The sequence below is a fragment of the Cardiocondyla obscurior genome, linkage group LG06 (assembly GCF_019399895.1).
Source record: "Cardiocondyla obscurior isolate alpha-2009 linkage group LG06, Cobs3.1, whole genome shotgun sequence".
NCBI lineage: Eukaryota > Metazoa > Arthropoda > Insecta > Hymenoptera > Formicidae > Cardiocondyla > Cardiocondyla obscurior.
This window is the reverse complement of record NC_091869.1, coordinates 5,450,434-5,465,410: the sequence shown is the minus strand read 5'-3', so window position 1 is coordinate 5,465,410 and position 14,977 is coordinate 5,450,434. Positions and strand designations below refer to the sequence as shown.

Sequence of the window (14,977 nt, the reverse complement as noted above, 5' to 3'; positions counted from 1 at the left end):
ACAAGATCGAGAGAAATCACGTCGCGCGTAGTCACTCGTTCCTCGAAGAGGATAAGTAAATTTTTTTTTAAACAAATAAAACTCGCAAATTCACCAGTAATCATTCGCAGTCCTGAATCGTCGCGTCGCGCTGGGATAGATGCAATTTTTTTTTTTTTTTTTTGATGGAGAGAATGTGGTGGATGAATGTTTTTATGTAAATTTTATTTATAAAAAAGAAATTAATGTACAATGAAGAAAGGAAGTGTTGAACATGATCGGTCTCAAGATCCCGTAACGAGATCCTCGCGTCATTTCTCATAGCTATTCAGTTTTCCTTTCGTGTTACCGAGGTTGAATCAGGGCGTTGAAATTTAAAGGATCGGCTGAGAATTGGAGCAAACGGGGAACCGAATAAAATGAATGAAAACGTGGAAGGAGCGTGAGAGAAGAGGAGGGGCGAGGGAATGACACTAACGACAGCAATGACTTGTCCTGTTGATAAGTTCCAATCGGAAAGTGTAGGATCCCCGACTGCAAAAAGATTATCTTTTCGAATTGTTTAAAAAAAAAAAAAAAAATTAGAATTGCCTGTTATCAATGACAATGACAGCAATCGTTACAAGATACGTGTGTGCTTATTTACATCACATGATTAATATCTTCCCACGTTTATATATATATATATATATAGTTTATATATATATATATATAAACGTTTATGTATATATATATATAGACACTGTAGCGTCGTTGAAACTAATCCAGAGAAGCCTTGCCACCATATAACCGCGATAAATATTCCTGTTTGTCGCAGGACAATACATGTGTGCATATTAGTAATTCGTTAACACTTTGACACTTGCTTCTAAAACAAAATCTTGTTTCTTTCCTTCCTCTATTTCTTTTCTCTCTCTCTCTGTATTTCACAATTCACACACACATATAAATGTATATTTATAAAAGTAGATATGACGTAATAGATGTCGTTTACAAATTTGTGCAACTTACAGAAGTATCAAGCTATAAATACCTATTATACTTTAAGGAATAAAGTTTAGATGATCGCTAGTTCATTTGTGTATCGATTGTTAACAGCATACTTACATAATGAAACGAAGCAAGAGCGCTATGTGCGTGCATGTAAGTGTGTATATGTGTTCGTATTTGTATGACATTATCATGTCAATTTTTCTTACAGCGTAAAGTGATCAAAAAAGGTCACGTCTTTTTTTTTTTCCTTTCTTTTAAAGTAATCAAATATCTGCAACTCCGCCGAGCGTAAATGCAAATGACGCATTAACTACAAGATGCAAATGTTACGATTGATGAACGGCAAAGACAAATTACAGCAAAGTACCTGTCTCTTTCTTTTCTACATTTTACTTTTCTCAATTGTAAGAATGCCGTGGAAACCACGTAAATTTCTTTCTAATTTTACGATCAACCAATTGGTTTTATCACTACTGTTTTGTTTTATACGGTAATACATTTAGCTACAACATGCGCACTATCACTCACTACTTTTGATAAACTCTGTGAAAAGCAACGCCCCTCCGGATTTTCTGATAGATGTATTCCCGACTCCTAATTATTTCCACAGGCTTCATAGTCAATCAAAAATAATAATATAATTATAATAATAGTAATTATTATAACTCCTCTCTCTCTCTCTCTCTTTCTTGTCCTTTAGTTTTCTCTCTTTCTTATAAGATCTTAGTATCTTAGTGTCTTGATAGATGATGGGTCGGCGGGCGGTAGCAACTGTAAGATTCTAAGCGTCGCATTCGAAAAGATAATTTAAGGATTTCACTTCTTCTTATTTTTGTTGTTTGCACCTCGTGGTGGCGTCACAGGCCGTCCAGCATTCAGACCACCGTAAGTAAACTTCCTCTTATCGGCCGGTTTCAAAATTTGGAAACTGCACATGAGAGTCTCGTCCACCGACATCATGGCACCTGCGTTATCAAACTCGCCGCAGTAGTTCGGAGCCGAGAATAGCGTCACTAATTGCCGTTTGGCAAAAAATTCGTAGCCATCTTCCACAACCTAATAATAAATTTTCCATTTATAATGACTTAATTTTGTAAAAATTAAAAGATATTAAATGTGCATGTAGGCGTAAAGTATTTTTACCTGATGCGCACGGCATATAAGATCGAAATCATGCTTGTGTAAAAACTTAGCAACAACTTCTGCACCGAAAGTGAACGATACACCACGATCATTCTCACCCCAGCCCATAGTATCTTTATCAGGATCAGACCATAATAAATCACAGAGTAATCCTTGATCAGGTACATCCGTCGGTCGCATGATACGTCTGATCTGTTCCATACTTTGCAAATCTGGACTCAAGCCTCCGTGGCAGCAAAATATTTTTTCGTCCACTATCGCGGCGACAGGTAGGCAATTGAAGCAATCGGTAAACGTTTTCCATAATTTAATATTGTAACGACGTTTACCTGAAACATAATTTTATTCGTTGAAATAACGGAACAAACCTGTAATTGTAAAAAAAAAAAAAAAAAAAAAAAAAGATACGAGATACTTACATTCGTCGTAAAATCCATATATCCTATTAATGGACGCACATTCATGATTTCCTCTTAGTAAGAAAAAATTTTCTGGATACTTGATCTTGTAGGCAAGAAGAAGACAAATAGTCTCCAATGATTGTTTACCTCTATCAACATAATCTCCTAAGAAAAGATAGTTGCTCTCTGGGGGAAAACCACCATACTCAAATAATCGCAACAAGTCATAGTATTGTCCATGAATATCACCTTATGAAAAAAATTGCATTTATTAGTACAACTTAAATTACATAAATCACATTATAATACAATGTCACGTAAATAATATTACGAAAATTTTTTTTTTTTTTTTAAGAATCTTGTGCAATTTAATGCATATTTGCTTACCACATATTTTCAACGGTGCTTCCAGTTCTAAAAGAATCGGTTGCGATAGAAAAATTTCGCGTGACTTGAGACACAGTCCCCTAATCTCAACCTCTGTTAACTGAACATTTTTGCCAGGTCTTGCTCCTCGTACTGTAGATTGACAAAAGAATAATACCTTTGTAATAAATGGAAAATGCTGAGAACTACCAGCTTAAACAAACTTAACAAAAACTAAATATGTAAATTTGACTAGTCTCTTAATTGTATAGTATAATTTCTAAAATATGATAAAAGGATAAAAATCAAACAATTTAGACGCGAAGTATACACTTCCAAGGATCTCTGCACTAGCGTGGCAAATGTAAAATCTAATAGGCCCTCGCTCGTCAGGCTGCTTTGCAGCACGGATGAATCGGACGGACCTCGCCCAGAATCGCGGCGGCACGACGCAACATGGTTGTCAAACGCGCGTATTTCGCGTAAACAAACTAACGCGCATACCGAGAGTTGGTCAGAGTGCAATCATTATTCTCGAGGACATTGCGTAACGACGAAAATGAGATAATGATCGAGACGTCGTCTCGATAGAGAGTGAGAAAGAGAGAGAGAGATAGGCGAGGGGGAGGGGGAGGGGGAGAGCGGGTGACCGGGACACGACGGGCGTCGTCGTGGCACGTTTAGATGTGCGGTACGGAAAATTGCAAGCATGAGAGAAGCACACGGAGGCGAGCACGAGAAACGACGAGCGAGTCGGGCTAACGAGCGAGCGATATCCGCCGCGCGTTGCGTCGCCATCCCGCGCCCTCTCTCTCTCTCTCTCTCGCTCTCTCTTTCCGTCGCGACCAACGTACTGTACACTGCGATCGACCAGTTTTACCTTCCAAGAGCCGAGCTATGATGTTGTCGATGTTCAATTTGTCGGTCTCAGCCATCGGGCCGGGGTCTCGAGCGCGTCCCGAGCTCGACACGGGGCACCTTACTGCAGGGATGACGGTCGATCCACCGAAATTACTCGCTTGCGTGTCGCACGACACGGGGGATCGCGCTCGCGGCTTCGCACAAGTCACTCGCAATGGCCGACCGGAGAGCCGCGAACTCCGCTCCCTTTCGCCTCGTCTCTCCTCTCCGCGCCCTCGTCTCGAGATCTCTCGAATGGCTCGAACACGCGCGTCACCGACAAGCTTGCAGCTACGTTTGCGTCGTCCACCACGTCTAATTCCCCTACATCTAGGGAAAACGCTTTGCTCGATCTCTCGATACGGTCTGATCTGAACAAGGATTCGATCGCTGAACGAAAAGTGCGACACAACGCGATTTCACACGATTGCACGAATTTTTGTAGTTTTTTAGCCGACGCCGGATCACGTCAATCGTATCTGATAGAAAAATGCCGGAGAACGTGGTACGTATGCCGGGGATCCTGACAAAATCCCTTTCTCTTTCTTCTAGCGTTTCTTTATTTTAATTAAAGTAGACCGCTCGATTGATTACCAAGATTGCGTCTTAAACGCGTCAGGTTATGTTTATTTTGTATTATTGTTTCGAAATTTAACGTTGACGCATCCAAGATCAATATTGGCTTTTTCAGCCTGGAACATAATTTTATTTTAATTTGGTTTAACGTTTTTGCTTTTTTTTTTCTTCCGTATGTGTTAGAAACAATTAATTTATTAATTAATATCTTGTAATTAGCAATATAAAGATAAAATGTTTTTAAACCATAGAAATAGGTAGACTCGGTTTTTTTTGTTTTTTTTTTAGCTAAACGGTGATCATATTGACGTAAAAGGTGCCAGTTGCGAACCTCAAGACAATGATGAAGAGAATACGGAAAATGATGTACATTTTGAACCGATAATTTCATTACCCCTGATAGAGGTATCTAACAATGAGGAGGATGAGATAGAAATGTTAAAGTTGTAAGTTGAATATTACAGATAATAGATAAACGATGGCTGCGTTCAATAAAAAAGAATTGCCTTGCAGTTATTGTGAAAGTAATAAATATGATTGGCGTGTGCTTTTAATTTCAATCAAACTTAAAAGCATACGCTAAACATACTATTTATTTTAACAATTGCAATACAGCTTTTTCTGCTAAACGCATCCATTAATTTAAAAGGATTAATTTCAAAGGATTAAACCCGCTTCTTTCATGACGTTCGCGTATCTAGACGAGCAAAGTTGTATCGTTATGATACATCGAGCAATCCCGCAGAATGGAAAGAACGTGGTACAGGAGAGGTAAAACTTTTACGACACAAAACGAAAAATACAGTCAGAGTAGTCATGCGTAGAGATAAGACTCTTAAGATCTGTGCGAATCACTTCATCACTCCGTGGATGGAGTTGAAACCGAATTGCGGCAGTGATAGGGCATGGGTTTGGAGCGTACTTGCTGATTACGCTGACGAGCAACTAAAGCCAGAATTATTGGCGATACGTTTTGCAAATGCTGAAAGTAAGTTTGAAAATATTAATAAACTCTTTTACATCTGCGTAAGGTAAAAGGCGGCACTCCTCCGCAACAAGATTATATGTATAGAATATTTTTATTATTTCCAATAGACGCATCAATGTGGAAGGAAACTTTTGAGAAAGCAAAAAAGATAGTAGGATCTGAATGTGAAATTTATGCTGGAAAAAGCAATTTGGAACAAAAGCGCGTCGATAGCGACAGTGATTCTAGTAGCGATGTAAGTTACAGCGAAAGTACTGACAACGAAGATCAAATAAAATCGTTCAAGCGAACTGAAGAGTGCGATGCGGTTTCTCAGCAGAAGGATATTAAGAAAGAGGCGATAGAAGAGAAAGATGTAGTTACGACTGAAGAGAAAATAATCAATGAAATCACAAAATTAAAAGTAACAAATGAAGAAGAGAAGTAATACGTATGTATATTCGACGATACAAATATAAATAGATACAGAATTTATCAAAAACCACATTCTGATGTTGTACACGCATCCATAGATCGTAAGCAATTATTTGGAAATTGATGTACGTTGGTACATTTTTAGCAATAATATTATAAAAGGCTTATTAAAATTTTTCTAATCACTAAAACTGCGTCTGTATAAATATGTTGTCTACAATTTTTTTTTAACTGAAAATAAAATCATTAAAAAATTGTACTTTTACTGAAAGGAGAATGCATGGAAAAGCATGTATGTTGACTGTATCGAGAGACAAATAAAATAATCGTACGAACAAAAATCTTCCACATATTATTTATTGATCATTTTAGAAAGATGATTGATTTATTATATCACATGTTTTTTAGTAATTAATGATTGCACATTATATTTTTCTTCGTTAAGAAAAGTGAATAATATGTTGAAGAAGATTACATGCATTATAATCGATATAAAATTGAACCTATCTATTTTATTTACGATCTTACATCTTTATCCACAACTTATCAAACTGTAATTGTGTCTACTGTTACTTTATTCAGTAAGCAGTACATTTATTTACCACATTCCGTGTCTATTTGTAAAATCCGTAATATTAGAAATGTTCTAAATCAATTTTTACATGATTATAAAATGTAAAAAACAACTGTTTATACTTTATGGCTGTTGTGAGTAGATCCATTACATCGAGTGGAAGAAATAAATTTCCGATTCAAACTGTAATAAGATTTTATCTTATTATTATATACAAAAATGGTAAATATTAATTGGTTGATTTAATAAATAATCTTTCGTAAACAAAAATCATATATTTTTTATCTTTAATGCCTAATTTGGTATATATTATACTTTCATATATGTTATATAGAATATTATACATGGCGCTAATAATCTTACGTCTCGCATTTGTAGAACATGAAAAGTAACAAATGTTGCAGAGGAACAAAGTAAGGAATGCAAAGTAATTAAAGAAATGTATGTATGTTTTAAATAGAATGACTTTGAATGTATGTACCTTGCACCGTTTCTATTTTTATCATTACTTGTATAAAACTTGACAAAATAATGGTGCAACAATACAATCGACACTCAGATTAAGATTTAATTGCTAGATGTCACTTAGGCGATCATTAATAACCTTCTACAGTTCATCTCTCGGTGAAAAAGATTGCAAGATGTTACGTCTCTCTTCCATCGTGCGCTTCTTTTGTTCGGATAACTTTCCTTTGTAAAGAAGTCCCTGCACTCGTGTCTCTTCTGTTTGTACAAATATATCTCCCCGTTCAAGAATTTTCTCCATAGTTTTGACATAAATTTTTGCCGCCTCCCGTTGTTCTTCCGGTAAAGTCTCTTCAAAGATTCTTGCTCTTTTTAATATTTCCTAAGAAAGAGAATTGCATCGTAACATACGCATCGTAACATACGCATCATAACATACGTATCGTAACATACGCATCGTAAAAAAAATTGCTTATTAAGTATAGGACAGTTAAATAACCTTAGGACAATTAAATAAATCAAATTAATTATTTCGCTGATTTTTGAAAGTTTTTACCTGTCTGTCGCGTTCTCCCGCACTTTTGAATTCTTCAGCTAGCTTATCCAATCGGTCTATGCATCCCGGTAAGCCCAAGTAGACTCTCGATTTAGATCTGATAAATCGCTTCAAATACTCGCCTGTAAAATCGGAATCTCTCTCGGGAGTGAATCTAATTGGCTCCGATTTGCCCTGTACAAATAATAAAACTACCGGAAAATCATCCTTCTTAATATTATAGCGTTGTGCCAGATCAGAGTTGTCTTTGTTGCCAAAGTCCTTTACGCCCACTGTAGCTATTAGGAGATCCTGTGAATCTTTGGTGTCAGCTGCCACAGTTGCGTACTGTTCATGTTTGCCACCGTACGGAAATGCAACATCGAATTTAACAAGCACCGCCTTAAACCTCGGAATAATCTACAAGAAAATAATTTTTGTTCGTTATTTATAAAATTTATGACATTAATTTATAACATTAATTATTAAACCTGTTTAGGGCCATTTCTATTAACGCAGATCAACTTTAATCTTGATTAACCTTGTCTTTTATTTTTTTTCTAATTTTAAGAATTGCTGTTAATTGGCATTAATTGATCCATGTTGATAAAAATGGTCCTTGTTCGTCTAATTATTCCGCTAGAAACTACTGATGAGAATACAAATGTTTTATTGAATTAAAGACTTGTGTACCTTGTCGAACGAATATGAATCTAAAGGCACGCATCCTTTGCAGTCCTCTCCAACGGCCAAGTTCGAGGTAACAATGACGAAGACAAACAAGAGATTCAATTGAATCATGACAGGTGAAAATCGTAACCTTCGTACGATCACTCGAATTACTCAGCCAACTACCTCCCCGCAACTTATTTTGCGTTCTGTAGGGTTAGACAACGATTATCGACTTATATATTCCACGTAAGCTCGCGAATGAAACTTGCAAAACGCGCGTGTGTAACACGTGAAGCAGCAACGTGTCGCCGACGTAATGTCAGTTCAACGAACCGGTTTACGAGAGGTTTGTTCTCAAGGTGCGATTTCACGCAGCTAAGCAAAGCTGGCGTTGTACCCCCACTCTACCGCAACGCAAAGCCAGCGTTAAAAAGCTAAAGCTAACGCCTGCTACGTTTTCATGTAGCGAAGCTTCACTGGCTTTGTATTATTTGGCGTGACTTGAATCATAGCCGAAATTGTTAGATAAAAAAATGAATACCGAAGACAGTTTTGGAGTTTTAGGAAAAACTCGAGTTTTCGGAGTTTGGTGGACGAGCGCGAGATGGCAGACACGGTGGCGCGCGAACGGACACGATGGCGAGCTTGAGCGCGAGCAGGCAGGTGGCAAATCGCGTGGAGGACCTGCAGTCAAGCGGGAGAGGTGAGGTTATCGAGTCGGAACAGAGCGAAGCGTGACAGCTGGTGGACGGGGAACGTGCGGGGACCGGGGCCCCCCCAGGTGGTGTAAGTAACACCGCTCGCTCGAACAGTGCAGCGTCGGACGCGCCGCAGTGCTCTCAACGCTGTCCTTCGCCTCGTCCCCTCTTCGGTCAGAGCCCCCGTGTATTCGAACGTTTCTCGAAGCTGCGAACGATGCCGTCCGGATAGCAAGAACGACGCGCGAAATGTCATCCGAACGATTTCATAAGTGAGTGCACTTACGTATCTCTTATCTTTCTTTGACTTTTACCTTCTCCGAGAAGATGTCGCGCTCGCGCGCGGTTTTCTCTCTTCATCGCCAATCACCCGCCCCTTCTTACTTTTACGACTCTTCCTCTGCTCTTGTTTTCGTACGCGCGCTCGCTCGGCAAGCGGAGAAATGTCGTGGGGCGAGGTACTTGCCTTAAGATCGAAGAAAAAAAATATTCACAAGCCATGGCAACGCGGTACACGTTATGCCATAGCATGGGGAAAGGTTGAATATGTTTAACGCTTCACAAGTAACACGCGAATGTTAATAGTAATATTTCTAATATTTTTACAGATTGAATGTTACCTCGTGATCCTTTTCCCTGCACTCTATCTTGCTAAACGTGTGGTAGAATAATATTCAAGTCCTGACCGATCGCACGAAAGTGCAGCGCTCCTTTCATTTCGGTCCAATGTTATTTCATAATGTTTCTCCGTGATATAAGATTTTATGAGCATCGCGTAATAAGCCGCGGGTTTTGTCAAGCAATTTGGATTATAAATCAAACGATTAGTACTCGGAATAATCGCTCTGTCTCGTCAAAGAATTTAAATTGATATTAGCTAGGCGACTGGAACGAAATGAAAAGATGTAAACGGAATTTCGAATCTCGTATTTATAATTACAAAATATAATTAGCTATCAGAATAAATAGAGATACATTGAACATGATAATGAATGAATGGTACGTTTTAATAGCGTTTATCGTTGGAAAAGTAAAAGAGAAAATAGTGATGACGTTTATTTAGCATTTGTACATTTGATTACTCGAATGAAAATTGTCTACAGCAAGAGGTTCTAAAAATTTTAAAAGATATTCGTGAAATGCCGAAAGCTATTCTTTGATTTTATTAAAATGTAGCATTTTAAAATACAGGATGAGTTTAAATTTATTCTAGGGTTAAACCAAGAGATTTGTAGATTTAAAATAATTGTTCGCAAGTGCTATTTAACCGTGATTACAGACTGTTTCATTGCCGTATCATGTACATACATCGGCAGAACGCGTGCGGAATTCATGCATGAGAAGAGGTCTGTGTGCTCTTATTTCATTCACTACGCATGGAATTTATCGCTCAGCTCATCTGTAAAAATTTCTAGCGAACCAATCAACTTTCGTTAGCAATGGAGAGTGCAGTGCATGCGTACGATTGATATGTTAATTTTGCGGACAATGTATGTACACGGCATATACCAAAGTAACGAATTTTATTCTACGTTTATATCTTTCAATCAAATTTTAAAATACTTTCCTAATAAAACTTTAAATTATCAAGAGCTCATTTTTCTCAAACTGTTTAAATTAATTTGTACTTGGTTGATAACATTATTAAAAAATATTTAATTTGAAATTTTAACTCTGAATTAAGTAAAAAAGAAGTTAATTAATGTCATAAGTACTGCTAAAATTTAATTCTCAATAATCTTAATTTGATTGTTAGATTTTAATGACGAATTAATAACGAAATATTTGCAAGTATCTCTCGAAATAAATTTTGAAAAAACAAAATTAAAAGTAATCCATAGTTCGGAAATACAAAAAAAATGATAACATATTAATAATTTGTTTTTAAGGTACAACAGTTGTTAAATTAATTTTGTTTAGAATTAATTAAAAGGATTATTAATGTTACAACTCGATGACATTGATCACGTACCGAGAAACGATACATACTGAAATTGGTTCGTGGAATGTAGCATCAGCGAATCGAAAGTGCCTATTGTTTCGCTTTGAAAGTCACGCGCATTTTCCTTATTGTTAGTATCTCAATTTTTCTAATTAAAGAAAAAGAAAAAGAACGCGAATCCGTCATATTACGCTGTGGCAAGCTATTTAATTCGTTAATTAAAATATCACATACAAGATGCCATAGATTATCAGATGTTGAGTCGCGTAGATATATTTCATGCAAAGCTTTCCGCCTGTCACGTTCACGATTTTTCTTTCATGAACGTGACGATAATTAAAAAACAACCTAGTTAAAATGAGTTAAGATCACGATGTGCCGCAAGATAAAATAAATATAGTTTTCGCAATACCGTACTCCAACGAGATATTGTGAATATTATTTTTTTATTAACTATCAATATTTAAACTTTATGTTAATATTTAATACTTGCTGATTTTTGATATTAAAAATGTTTGTTAACGTATGAAGCGTGATACTCTTTGTTGAAGGGCTGCGCAAGAAGGCATATTGGATGTTCTGAAGGAAGCCACGAGAAAGGATTGTAACGTGCGAGATGAAGGAGGAATGACCCCGACATTATGGGCAGCCTTCGAAGGCCACGTAGATGCTCTCAGACTGCTAGTCGCCAGAGGGTATGTACATGCCTAATTTGATTCTTCTTTTTCACTCACTGTGCAAACAGTATGTGTATTGTATTTTACATTGATATTCAACAGCTAATTAATGTAAGAAGTCTTTCCCTTTTTTAATATTATTGATATTATAAAAGAAGTATCTTTATTCCATGCATTGATTATTGCAATTTGTTGCAGATCAATTTTACACGATTAAATATTGCACTGTTAAGTTAACAAAAATGTATAATTCGCACATTAATTCGCACAACGACAACTTGGAATTGCGCTGTTTTACAGAAAATCAATTCGGAAACGAAACAATTCAATGAAAAATACAAGTTTTGTGTTTTACTCACTCACACGAAACATTGGTGCCCATCAGGCACGAGGTCGTCGTGCTTCGTGAGCTCGATAGTCCCACCAGTACTTCATAATTAATATCAACTTCAACTGCAAGCCGCTCAAAAATACTGTCAAGTTCCTCGAAACTTTCAGCCATTTATCGCTTCGAAGATTTCTAATATGTTTTTCTTAACAAACGTTAAGTAAGAATACACGTTCATCTCTAAAATAAGTTAGCAAAATTACGATTCAAATTGATGTGTAAAAGTTCCGTCATTAGACCCCTAGTTCTGCTATTGTACATCGTAATAATACATGCACGGAATCGGAAACACGCATTACAGGTGTCCATCGACTGCACAGTTGCGGAAACTGCGGTCGAGTGACTGAAAAACAATGGGACACATAAAAAGCAGACCGAAACAAATCCCACGTATCCAAATATCTACGAGTGCACTTTCAATATTTATTTTTAATACAATTAACTAACGAATAAAAAAAAAAGTTTGTTTCACATTTATCTTGGCGTAATATGATATATTTTAATTGTAGAGGAGACCCGGACAAGACCGATTATTTCGGTAACACATGCTTACACCTGGCAGCGGCAAGGGGTCACGAATTTTGCGTAAAATTTTTGGTGAAATTTGGCTGCAATATCTGGTCACTGGACATCGATCGCCATTCCGCCCGTGAACTTGCTGCAATAAACGGCTGCGAGAAGATCCTACAATTCTTGGATATTGCTCAAGCCGATCAAGAATTAAATAATCGTAAGAAGAGCCGGTTGCTTCGAGAAAAGGCGGAAAGAGATGCGGATAAAAGGTATAGTTGTGGAATGTGATGTCATTTTTTATTTTCCGATTAAAAAGAAAGAATAATATTGATTATTTCGATTTTAAAATATGCATGTAAAAATTTTTTAATTGATACAAATTTTTTTTATTAAGATTAAAGGAATACATGAAGAAACAAAAAATGGCCGAAATTAAAGCGGAAAAGGAACAAAGGAAGCTTATAAAAGATCGTGCTAAATCAGACTTCGACGTAATAAATGAGTTGAGTTCTCGGCCTGGAGTACTGACTTTTAGAGGCCGAATGAAACCTTCTCCAACATTCAGCGATATTGTTGGTACTACTACGAAGAAACACGGAAGCACAGTTTGTCGAAAAGCTTTAGCTAAGAAAGCCATTAATGATTTTAAAGTTGTCGAGGTAAATAATACATACACAAAAAAAAAAGGTTTTTTGCAACTCTGAATAAAAGAATCAAACTATAAAAATAATTTTTAAAACTAAACTTTTATCAATTTGTAATATTATAGTGTTAACATTTTTTTTTAATTGCAACATATTTAAAATAACTTGTTTCGTTTCATTTAGTGGTTAACAAATTACATGATATCGCATACGTTATAGGTTGAAGTGAATGGAAAGAAATCGGTTCGAAGTCTCACCGGCGTTCGACGAGATTCTGAAGTTATATACGTTGGCACATATGACACTCAGCCTCAGCATGTAGGCATTAGAAGAGGAAAGATCTCTGATGTATGGGGCACTCTCAGTAAATCACAGAGTACGCCCGATCTTTTAGGTGAAAGGATATATGATGAGGAAGAGGAGGAGGAGGAGGAGGAGAACAGGGAGATAGAGAACTTAAATATTGCGAAGGACACTGCTTTTCTTCAGGAACCAGCAAGCATTTTCAATCGACCTGGTTTCGGATCGGTAGCTTTCAGAAGGGCGGTTAGTTTTAACATCAATATTTTACGTTAAATTATCAGTCGTAGTAGTTGCAAATATTTTATTTACAAAATCAATATTAAATTTTAAAAAACAATAAGTAACAAAAAAAGTATTTTATAATTATTCTTTATATTTTGAGCTTTGGTTTATTTTAATTTTTTTTTTTATTTTGTAGAAATTTTAAGTCACAGAAATTCGTACAAGCCATAACGTTTTCTCTTTTTATAATCGCTTTAACGTCACACTTTTTATACACTGTAATCTTTACTTTACAAATGTAACTGTTCTGCATGATTATCTTTGTAATAACTATTCAACTCGGCATGAGAATAGAAATTGGTACGCTTTATGTTCTATTTGAATGAATGATTTAAACGAAATAAAGAAATTAATTCTGGGAATCGTTGCAGAAATGCTGACGATCTTTTAAATAATTACAATGCAGAAATGCGTCATATATATTTATTGAGTGCATTAATCGTATAGTTACGCAATAAAGAAAAAATTCGCGGAAAAATTAATGAATGAGGTAATTAATTTTTTCTGTATTTGTGTAAGATAACTCATAATGTTTGTAGATAACATCTACGTTGGATAATTTGCCGGTTACTCAAACGGATCAGTTGCAAAATAACAATCTCTCAGTAAATGGTTCTACAAATGGATCTATAAGCAGTAATAAGTTTAGTCCAAATGGACACAATGAGGAAATCAGTATAGGAAGTGCAGGCAGTTTGGCACGAAGGCAAAGCTTGTGGGATGAGGATCTTCTTTCAGGTAAATTCAATAAATTGTAATAAAATAATTAATTTTAGGTTAGGTAATTTTAGATTTTATCTTTTTTTCTTTTGTTCACATTTTTATATTTTATTTGTTAAATAAATAGAAAATATTATGTTATTGAATTTATTTGTACATAGAAGGTGAAGAAACCGATGAGGAATGGACACCTTTACAAAGATTTTTGGTCGCCAATAATCTCACGTCTATACATCCTGTTTTGGAATCAGAACAAATCGATCTTGAAGCTTTGATGTTGCTTACCGAAACTGATATAGCAGCCCTCAAACTTCCACTCGGTCCTAGACGGAAACTCACTAATGCAATTGCAAATCGGAAAAGAGCGCTAACCACGTCAAAAAATGTCATCAAAGACAGTAGACTGTGAAAATAGTATATTGCATTAATTATAAAGGATATATTGTTTAACGGAACTATCCGTTTATATGCAAATATGATAAAATTACTAATAATTTGTGTACAAGAGATAAAAGTAAGGAACGTTTATTTTAATTATAAAACATAAAATTGGAATTTTCTATAAAATATTTCGTAAATTATTAGACAATGAAAAAAATTACACAATTATTAAAATATTTAATATAAAAAAAATTTAATATTAAACTTTGTGCCTTATAATTATATAATCTATTATCAACATATTTTTCTATCACTTACGATTAATATACTATATATGTATAATTGATCTCATTGGCTAAATTATACATAAACAATTAAATAATTAACAGAAAATATTTTTTAATAGAAAATATCAAGAGAATT

The 14,977-nt window shown here is 35.7% G+C and overlaps 4 protein-coding genes across 6 annotated transcripts; 2 read left to right on the top strand and 2 right to left on the bottom strand.

Moving 5' to 3' along the window:
• Positions 1–187: 187 nt before the first annotated feature.
• LOC139103546 (serine/threonine-protein phosphatase PP1-gamma catalytic subunit B) lies at positions 188–3,963 on the bottom strand. Its single transcript, XM_070658342.1, has 5 exons — positions 3,763–3,963; positions 2,904–3,035; positions 2,535–2,765; positions 2,116–2,444; positions 188–2,028 (listed from the first exon to the last, which is right to left on the bottom strand). The coding sequence occupies exons 1-5, from the start codon at positions 3,815–3,817 to the stop codon at positions 1,789–1,791; spliced, it is 987 nt and encodes a 328-aa protein (XP_070514443.1). The 5' UTR covers positions 3,818–3,963; the 3' UTR covers positions 188–1,788.
• Positions 3,964–4,144: 181 nt separating this feature from the next.
• Positions 4,145–6,427, top strand: LOC139103548 (ran-specific GTPase-activating protein). Its single transcript, XM_070658344.1, has 4 exons — positions 4,145–4,287; positions 4,647–4,804; positions 5,060–5,346; positions 5,454–6,427. The coding sequence occupies exons 1-4, from the start codon at positions 4,273–4,275 to the stop codon at positions 5,771–5,773; spliced, it is 780 nt and encodes a 259-aa protein (XP_070514445.1). The 5' UTR covers positions 4,145–4,272; the 3' UTR covers positions 5,774–6,427.
• Wbl (endoplasmic reticulum protein 29-like protein wbl) lies at positions 6,100–8,425 on the bottom strand. 2 transcript variants are annotated; one of them, XM_070658346.1, is made up of 4 exons: positions 8,028–8,425; positions 7,356–7,754; positions 6,939–7,181; positions 6,100–6,517 (listed from the first exon to the last, which is right to left on the bottom strand). In XM_070658346.1, the coding sequence occupies exons 1-3, from the start codon at positions 8,133–8,135 to the stop codon at positions 6,942–6,944; spliced, it is 747 nt and encodes a 248-aa protein (XP_070514447.1). In that variant the 5' UTR covers positions 8,136–8,425; the 3' UTR covers positions 6,100–6,517; positions 6,939–6,941. The 2 variants fall into 2 exon arrangements, with proteins under 2 accessions (XP_070514447.1, XP_070514446.1); XM_070658345.1 differs by having other exon boundaries at positions 6,100–7,181.
• A 233-nt stretch (positions 8,426–8,658) lies between these two features.
• Sans (SAM_USH1G_HARP domain-containing protein Sans) lies at positions 8,659–14,687 on the top strand. Of its 2 annotated transcripts, none has more exons than XM_070658339.1 (7): positions 8,659–8,976; positions 11,198–11,341; positions 12,221–12,493; positions 12,619–12,883; positions 13,088–13,414; positions 13,993–14,191; positions 14,338–14,687. In XM_070658339.1, exons 1-7 carry the CDS (start codon positions 8,954–8,956, stop codon positions 14,580–14,582), a joined length of 1,476 nt encoding a protein of 491 aa, XP_070514440.1. In that variant the 5' UTR covers positions 8,659–8,953; the 3' UTR covers positions 14,583–14,687. The 2 variants fall into 2 exon arrangements, with proteins under 2 accessions (XP_070514440.1, XP_070514439.1); XM_070658338.1 differs by having other exon boundaries at positions 8,670–8,976; positions 14,335–14,687.
• Positions 14,688–14,977: the final 290 nt, after the last annotated feature.